The 8,480-nt window shown below is 62.7% G+C and overlaps 2 protein-coding genes across 2 annotated transcripts in view; both read left to right on the top strand.

The window, feature by feature from the left end:
* The window catches only part of SSH2 (slingshot protein phosphatase 2), a 66,203-nt gene extending 57,968 nt beyond the window's left edge, over positions 1 to 8,235 (top strand). Inside the window, exons 14-15 of the mRNA XM_019545795.1 lie at positions 2,135 to 2,990; positions 3,997 to 8,235. Coding sequence (XP_019401340.1) covers positions 2,135 to 2,990; positions 3,997 to 5,904 — 2,764 coding nt within the window. The 3' untranslated portion in view covers positions 5,905 to 8,235. The remainder of the gene's footprint in view (positions 1 to 2,134; positions 2,991 to 3,996) is intronic.
* A 110-nt stretch (positions 8,236 to 8,345) lies between these two features.
* Positions 8,346 to 8,480, top strand: part of CORO6 (coronin 6) — a 5,139-nt gene continuing 5,004 nt past the window's right edge. Inside the window, exon 1 of the mRNA XM_019545323.1 lies at positions 8,346 to 8,354. Coding sequence (XP_019400868.1) covers positions 8,346 to 8,354 — 9 coding nt within the window. The remainder of the gene's footprint in view (positions 8,355 to 8,480) is intronic.

Here is an 8,480-nt window from a genome sequence, read left to right on the forward strand (position 1 = left end):
CTGAACAGGGGAAAGCTTGAGGTTACAAATTAACAGGATGAAATGGGCCCAGGGGGTTATGGCTGGCTACAGGTACCGCCCGGGGTGTCGGGCAAACTCGGCTCACTCCTGCGAGCAAGGGTGTGGGTTTCCAAGTGACACCAGCACGCTGAGCTCTATCGCCAGGCGGAGAAACGGGCACGGAAAGCGATGTTCCCAGGGTTGCAGAGGCAAAAGAGGAGGGAACCAGGATCCCTGGTCCCCATGCAATGCCTCAGCCCCAGGAACCGAGCTCTGCTTCGCGGACAGAAGGGAGTACCCCACAGGTCCGCACTAAGAAGGGGCAGTTGCGGCTTTACCTCCAGGGAAGGCGTTCGCACACGGCGTGCCCCGTTTCTCTGGGTTCTGCCTTCTGGGCCGCTGGGACGTGAGTGCACGTGTCCCACAGTGGCTGTAGGGCCCTGTGTTTAGCCGCCTTTTTCAGCCTGTGCAGGGGTTCGAGGCCAGGCTCATTTCCCACATGAGAAGCCACACGCAGTAGCTGGTCGGATCTCCTTCTGCCCTCGGCTGAACCCTGCCTAGGGGGAGCTTTCAGCCAAACGCAGGCTGCCCGATTAGCGCGGCGATGAGTCTCCTACCTGCTACTGCCCCTGCGGTCACCCCGCACCGGGGTCCCGCGCACGCAGGCAGGGGGACAGCAGGACAGCTCGGTTGGGGCACTCCCCGGTGGAGGTGGCTTGTCAGCCGCAGCCGGCTGTAGCTGGAGAGTCCAGCGGTGCCGGCTCTCCTCCTAGGGGCGGCTGGTAAAAGTGCAGCCAGCCGGGAACGGGGCCAGCCCCCAAAACAGCATTGTGCCATCACTTGTTTTCCTTGTTTTCTCCATTTCTGAAAAACAGCCTCCGCCGCGGCAGGGAGGGCTCGTGGCACAGGTGGTGACACAGCAGGCGGCGAGTTGGCTCACACATGTGACTCGGGCTGCGCTCGGGCCCTCCCAGGCACTGTCCGGCCTGGAGATTGATGGCTGTCCTGAGGGCTGTTTTGAGCGAGAGGGGCTATTTTTGGCCTCCTGTAAGCACACAGGATGTTCCTGGCCCCCGCACCGCTCTGGTTTCCTTAGCTCCGTGACTTATCACGGGATTGTCTTTGTGAGGGTGCCGCAGCGGTGCCAGGCTGCCCCTGCCTGGGGCTCCTTGGTATTCAGTGCCCGCTGTTACCTGCTTCCATGACCTTCCTGACGCACGCCACCCGAGGCTGTTACCTGCGTCACCTTGTCCTGCTAACACACCCATCACCTTCTGTCAGATTAGGCATGCCCAAGTCGAGAAGGGGCCAACGCCAGGAGCCCCTCGCTTGCATGTTGTCGTAAGGCCAACAGGCTTGTTTAGCGCATGTGTGTGTGCACACGCGCACACATGCACGCTCCCCCCCTTAGCATCGGGGTGCACAAGCGCCCAAGCAGTACACGGAGCGAGCTCACTTGTGCCACAGTGATTTCTGTATTTCACTGGGGTCCTGCCTGCTTCCTCAGGGCCGGATTTGGCCTTAGGAGTTTTAGGGAGCCTCACGAGGCGAGCGGATCCTAGCAGTCCAAGAGAAGCGGGGCTGGAAGGGACCTCCAGAGGTCACATCCAGTCCAGCCCCTGCCTGAGGCAGGACCACCCCTGTCCAAAGCATCCTATTCAAATCCACCGTCCCAACCCTTTGTAAAACTGCTGTCACCCTGACGGCACAGATCGTCGCACCCGACCCTGCGCAGGGAAAGCAGGGGGACCATGGCAGCCAATGTCCTGCTTCTGTAAAAGGTTGTTAACGTACACTCGAAAGATCCCAGGTGGAGGGCCACACCCCCATGACAGAAGAAGGCAGAAACCCCCACAGTCCAAGTCAAGGTGACAGGCTGGTTGCCGGGGCTGTCTTGCTTGCTTTTCCAACCATGTTGCATTCCTCTGCCCCTGGGCGTGCAGGGGGCCCACCTATGTGCATGCAGTTATTCTTGACTCAGTCCTGGGTCAGCGCGTCATTGATGAGGCTATTTGTCACGCCAGACCTGGCCTAGAAGCTCCCCACAAGTCGAGCTCACCCCTGCCAGGTTTGTGACGCACAGTCGTGTCTCCAGCGAGGGACTAACACGTGTCCCCTTCTGTTCCCCCCACAGCAAGCAGCGGCACAACAAGCTCTGGCGCTCGCACTCGGACAGCGACCTCTCCGACCACCACGAGCCCATCTGCAAACCTGGGATGGAGCTGAACAAGAAGGAGATCACCACCTCCGCCGACCGCATCTCTGAGGCCAAGCCCAGCGACAGCCGCCCACCGGCATCCCCCGCCTACGCGGCTGAGCTGAGCGTGGAGCGCCGGCTCCAGGGGGATGCGGCCGTGATCGATGAGCTGTGCACCAAGGAAAGGAGGATCCATCTGGAGTTCACGTCCAGAGACTTCCACGCTGAGCAGATCGAGGATGAGCTGAACCTGAACAACATCAATGGGTGCTCAGCTGGCTGCTGCCTCGACGAATCCAAGTGCCCCCTGGATAACTGCCATGCGTCCGAGGCCTTGATGCAGCTCGACCAGCCCCTGGAGATAGCCACGGACTTCCCCGACCTGACAGTGGATGACCTGGAGAAAGATGCCCTTAAGCCAGACATGAACGTGCACTTGGTCCCCATGGAAGAACTTGCTGCCCGGCTAAAAGACCTCCCCAGGTCGCCCGACCAGGATTCCCCGAGCCCGCAGCTTCATTCCCAGCCCGAAGCTGCTGACTTCAGCACGGACCGCATCGACTTCTTCAGCGCCCTGGAGAAATTTGTGGAGCTCTCCCAAGAGAGCCGGTCTCGCTCCTGTTCCCACTCGAGGCCGGAAGAGCAGGGCAGCGGGAGGAACGGGGTCACAAAGGGATCGGTGCTGGAGGTGCCGCCTGCAGTGGAGACGGGCATCGCTGTTCAGAGAACCGGCTCCTTGGGCAACTCCCCTCAAGCGTCGGAAGATTCTTCCACGGACGAGGAGCAAGCAAAGGTTAGGACAGCTTATTGCTTTCCTGGCAGCCCCTGCTTGCATGTTCCTGGCGGCAGGTCTGCATTTGCTTGGCCAGATGTGCAGGAAGCTTTCCAGTCTGCCAGTATCACGTGTCTCCGTACAACTAGCACAGGAGAGTTTGCTTTAGGAGAGGAGTGGGAGGCACTACAGGTACTCGGTGCGGGTCGGTGTCAGATGCCTGGGCTAGCCTCTCAATCCCCTCGTGGCCCCTTGTGCTCGAGGGGAGAGTGCCCCTGGTGAGGGCTGGTGAGCAACGAGGCCAGAACTTGGAGGAGAGAATCGGGAGGGCGGCGGGTCGGGACTGAGGGAGGTTGGCCAAGATTCACGAGGGTGCCAGAGCAGTGTGGGTGGACGCCGAGGTCGGTCATCTTCTTTGCAAACCGATGCCTGTGATGTGTCAGCTGCAACTTGCTGAGACACTGTCGCCGTGCACTTGAAGAGTTCTGCAGATGGGAGGACGAACCCATCCTGTCCTGCCCTAGGGAGGTGCAAGAATGAGGCAGCGCTTCCGGGCTACTCTGCCACGGGTCTCCTGGGCCTCAGATGGGCGCAGCCGCTCTGCTCGAGCCTCCAAGGGGAAAGTCATAAACGTTTGAACTCGCAGGACCCTTTCAGCGAGGGCTCCGGCCTGTATGCACGAGCGGTCATACAGGAACACATCCATAGGAAACCGGGTGTCCAAACGGCAGTTTTATTCAGGTGTCGGTGCCAATCTCCATTACGTTGTAAAGATTGGAGGCCTGGAGCCCAAGCGTGTTGAGCACCCAATTTTTCCGTGGCTGTGCAGAAATCCTGCGGGAGGGATTTAAACGCAGTCCTGGAGGTGCCCGGGGTGCTGTTAGCAAGCCCGCGTGGAGCTGGGTCCGTGGCGCTGCACTGGGCCAGGGGTTTCTGGGGTGGGGAGTGGTGGATGACGCCTGTTCAGGCCTTCCAGAATAATTTGTGCTGGTGTGCGTCTTGTAATGGCCGTGTCTCTGTGTTGCAGGAAGTGTCGGAGCTGCCTGGCACGGGCCCCCTCACGCGATCCCACTCGGAAAACTCAATATCCGTGAAGGAGATCGTCACGGAAATCGAGTCCATCCACCAGGGCGTGGGGCCGGGCCTGCAGAAGACGGATGGTGCTGCGGCCCCCAAGAGGAACACGGTCCACGAGCTGCCGGCCGAGGCAGGCTGGCCGTCCGAACACAAGCCTGGCAAGGCCGAGCCAGGCGATGGCATTTGCACGGCCCAGCAGGAGAAGGCAAAAGAGCCTCTGCAAGCAGAGGAGGACGGGGCTGACCCGGAGGAGAGCAGCCCAGCAGAGGACCAGCAGGAGCTGCAGGGAGAAGGCCTTGCCCTGGCGCCCAAGTGGTGCCCAGGCTCGGTGCGACGTGCCACGCTGGAGTTCGAGGAGCGCCTGAGGCAGGAGCAGGAGCAGCAGCACGGAGCGCCTGGGGGCCTGCTGCCCACCCGCAAGAACTCCCGCAACGACCCTGCCACCACCGAGCCCGCGCCCCGCGGCAGGAGCGAGGAGCCATCTCATGAGCCAGCCCCAGCCCACGGGGAGGGCGACAGCCCCCAGGCCAGGCCCGGGAGCCCCGAACCCCCTGTTGGCACATGCCCTGTTGTGGAGCCCCTGCCCGCGGAGCTCGGCATGGAGCAGGAGGGGCCAGCGCGGGAGCGCCGGACGGTCGTGCTGCTGGAGAGCTCCGCTGTGCCGGCCCTGCCCGGCCCCCTGCCCAAGAGGATCGAGATCATCGAGTACCCACAGGCGTCTGAGCTGGTGGGCCTCCACGAGTGTGACTCTGGCTGCGGCCAGGGTGGCACGGGGCCAGGCACAGCCACCCCGGAGCTGCCACCGCTGGATGAAAACCTGAACCCCTCGGTGTGCACGGGGACAGCCGCAGCGTGCCCGCAGTCTCTGCCACTGCACCACCCTCCCACACCGGGACCCACGGCAGCCCAGCAGGCCAGCACCCCAGGCAGCCCCGAGCAGGGCTGTGGTGGGACACGGATGCTCCTGGGTGCCACCTCCCCCCTTGGCCAGGCGATACCCTCACCCTCAGCAGACCCCGAGTGCCTGAGCCGGTTTCTCCTGGAGGGCGTCACGGAGCAGAGCACGAGCACGGACGATGAGCCGGCCGCACCTTGCAGCGCCGGTGGGGGCGGGCAGCTCCTGTGCGGGGGCAGCTGCCGTGCCTTGATGCTGCTGAGCCACGAGGACCTGACTGTGCTCGGCCGCCTGGCCGGGGGCCAGAGGGAGCCTTGCGAAGGCTGGGACTTCTTCCTCTGCTCCAGCCTCCCGCACAGCTCCAGCAGCCGCAGCGTGGAGGGCTGCGGCAGCCGCCCCAGCCTGGTCCAGCTGCGCGCCACAAAGCTCGAGGAACGCATGCGGCACGCGGGGCTCACAGCGCCGTCCCACATGAAGCGCTCGGCCTCCCTGGCCAAGCTGGACTGCCTGGACCTCTCGAAAGACGACTTAGCCGAGAGGGAGCGCACCCCCTCCGAGCCCTGTCCCCACCTGCTGCCCCCGGGCAGCCCGCCTGGAAGGCTCTGCACATCTTCCTCCTCGCTGCCGGGCCTCGCCGATCCAAAGCCCACGAAGCATTTTGTAGAGCAGCTTAAAACGACTGAGTGCATTGCCCAGAGCAAGCCGGTGGCGCGGCCCCTCGTGCAGTATGCCAAAGAGTTTCGGGTGGGTCCGCCAGGCCCGGTCCCCGGTGCGCCACCTCTATTGACTCGCTCCGAAGAGGCACTTCCGCTGCTCCGGGCGCCGGGGCCGGACTCGCCGTGCCCGGCTCTGAAGCTGGCCGTGGCGCCCCGGCAGCAGCACGGCAGAACTCACCCCCTGCGGAGACTCAAAAAGCCTAGTGACAAAAAGCGGACGCCCAATCCTCTCTATAACACCATGTGAACCCGAGCCCTGCGCCGTGACCCCTCACCCCCCCCACGTCGTCGCGCTCGTCCCAGGGGCAGGTGTAATATATAAGGAACATGCACTTTATTGGTTAATTTTATAGTCATTTTACTGTTCCTGACGCATGTAGGTTTGGGTTGTGTTTCTCTGTGTGTGACTCCGACTGCGAGGCCGTGGGTTGTTTTTTAATTTTTTTTTTTTTTTTTTTAAACTCCAATAACCTCAGACGTGCTCTTTGTTTTAAAAGAACACCCCAGCCAGGCGGAAATCACGGCGGCAGCCCCCTCACCCCTGCCAAGCTAAACCCACCCCCGTTGCCTTTCCCTTGCGCCACGGCAGCGCCGCGCTCGGATGCAGCGTTACCCCATGGCTGACCCCACGTAAGCAAACTGGAACTTGCTGACCGCAGCCGAGCTGCTTTGGCACGAGCCCGCAGGACGGGTCTGGCGCAGACGGAGGGAGGGCTGGGTGCTGGTCTCCCGCTTCCCGGGGCCTGCAAATCCATGCCCATGCACTTTGATTGTGAACGAGGGGGCAGAGGCCAGGCCGTGGGGAGCCTCCCCCAGAGATGACCCAGTGCCTGGGGGCTGCCGAGCCCTGAAAATTGGGGGTGTTCTTTTAAAACAAGGGGGGGCTTAACCCTTTCATTACTTGAATACTGCTGTGGGCCTTCTGTGTACAATGGCCATATCATGTATCCACCGTTCTCCCCTCCACCAGCACCACCCTAAAGTTGTTCTCGCTCGTGCTGCCTGAGTCGCTCCCTCTGCTCCACACGCCCGCAAACACACCCACACGGTTCTCCTTGCTTGCAAAGCCAGCAAGTGTCTTCATGGTTTGTTTCTCTTGAATGCAAGGTTTTCCTCTCTGCTGTCACTTTTAACACTTAACCTGGAGGGAAGGTCTCTTCTGGTTGTGGTTTTCCCCCTGCGTTGTGTATATATACAGTATTTATAGCGGGTTTTGTCATTTCCTATGGTTTCTTTTTAAACAACGACAAAAAAGGGTGAGACTGTGGTCTGCAAACTGGAAACAAAGCCACCTCCCCCCGGTTCCGCATGTGACCTCCAGGAGGTCTGCCTCGAGCCCGTCTTCCCTTTCCAAAAGTGAGGCCCTGTCGTTACCAGCTTCTGCCAAATACCGCGTCCATTGTGCATGAGCTCTGCTCCCTTCCCGCCGGGGCCGGGCTGCCGCCCCGGCCGCCTCGCTCGCGACTGGAAGGAAGGTTTTAGGCCATTTGAAAATCTCAAGCACCCTGAGCCACTGGACGCGTTCCTGCCGTACTGGAGAGCGTGGGGGAAAGGGTGTGACGTGAGTTGCAACTTGATTTTGCGTGCCAGCTGATGCAGGGCTGTGCTGAGCACCTGGGTGTCACCTGTGCCGCAGGGTGAGACGTTGGCCCCCGTAGGAGAGCTGTGCCCTGCTCACCCGGGCCCGCAGGGCCTGAGCAGCCCAGCCCTGGAGGGAGCAGGTGCAAATGCCCTGCAAAATCTCTCCCGGGAAGGCACGGGGAGAAGGGCTGAGCCTTGCTCGGGTGCGTGGTGGGGTTGGATGTGTGCGGTGCTGTCTGGACCGGCGGGTGGTTGGGGTGGGGGTCTCCTCCCCCAGCCGCAGCTTGCAGAGATCTCTTCCTGCAGCAGGAGACGTGGGGCGAGGCAGAGGCAGGACAGGGTCACCCTTTGCACTTGTCCCCCCTCCCCGTGCAGTGCGAAGCCCCTGGAGCAGCTTCCCTGCCCGGAGCTCAGCTCCAGCCCCAGCCCCAGCTGCTCTGCTCCCTCCCAGCCCTGCCCTGGGGTTGCAGCACGGCCCCGCTCCTCCAGCCTGAATACTTGAAGCAGCCTCACAAAAGTTTCCCCCGCTGTGCTGGGGAGGGGGGAGCCCTGGAAGATGGGGGTCCTGCCTCCCGCTCTGCCCCTGCAGCTGTGGCACTGGCGAGGCTGGGGGGGCGGAATAGGCCCCCTCAGCAGGGCTGTGAAGGTGCCAGGGTCTCTGCTTTGAGCAGGCCTTGGGAAAGGGCTGGAGCGCCAGGGCCGTGAGGCCGAAAGCCCTCCAGGCTCCAGCAGCACCCACACATCCCTGCCGCGCCCGGGCAGCTGCAGGGCGGCATCAGGTGGGCACTTCCCCGCGCGGGGGGCGCAGCTGCGTTCCCCCCGCTCGGGCAGTGTCCGGCGCTGGAGCTTCCCATTTGCATTCCTGTAGCGAGCTGCAGCCCGGTCTCAGCCCAGCCCTCAGCGGCACGGCCTTGTTTACAGTGCGGGGCTGCCCCGGGCAGTCTCTGCCCCCTGCCTGGCTGCGCCGCCCCGGGAGCCTCGCAGGAGAGCCCCGGGGCCGGGGAGAGCGGCGGCCCCGGTGGGGCTTCGCTGGAAGGAGGAAGGCAGGGCGAGGGCGAGGGCGAGGGCGAGGGCCAGTGCCTTCTCCCTTCTCCTTCCCGCCTGCCAATGTGTCGGGTGCGTTGGGCCGGGCGCCGCGCCGCCGCGGGCCTGCTCGGCTGTTTTTAAATGTGAAGGCGCGCCTGGGCGCAGCCCCTGTCCTTGTTACTGAACGAATAAATTTTTATTTTGAGCACACGTGTG

This window comes from Crocodylus porosus, unplaced genomic scaffold, assembly GCF_001723895.1.
Source record: "Crocodylus porosus isolate Cpor-Errol unplaced genomic scaffold, CroPor_comp1, whole genome shotgun sequence".
In the NCBI taxonomy this organism is placed as follows: Eukaryota; Metazoa; Chordata; order Crocodylia; family Crocodylidae; genus Crocodylus; species Crocodylus porosus.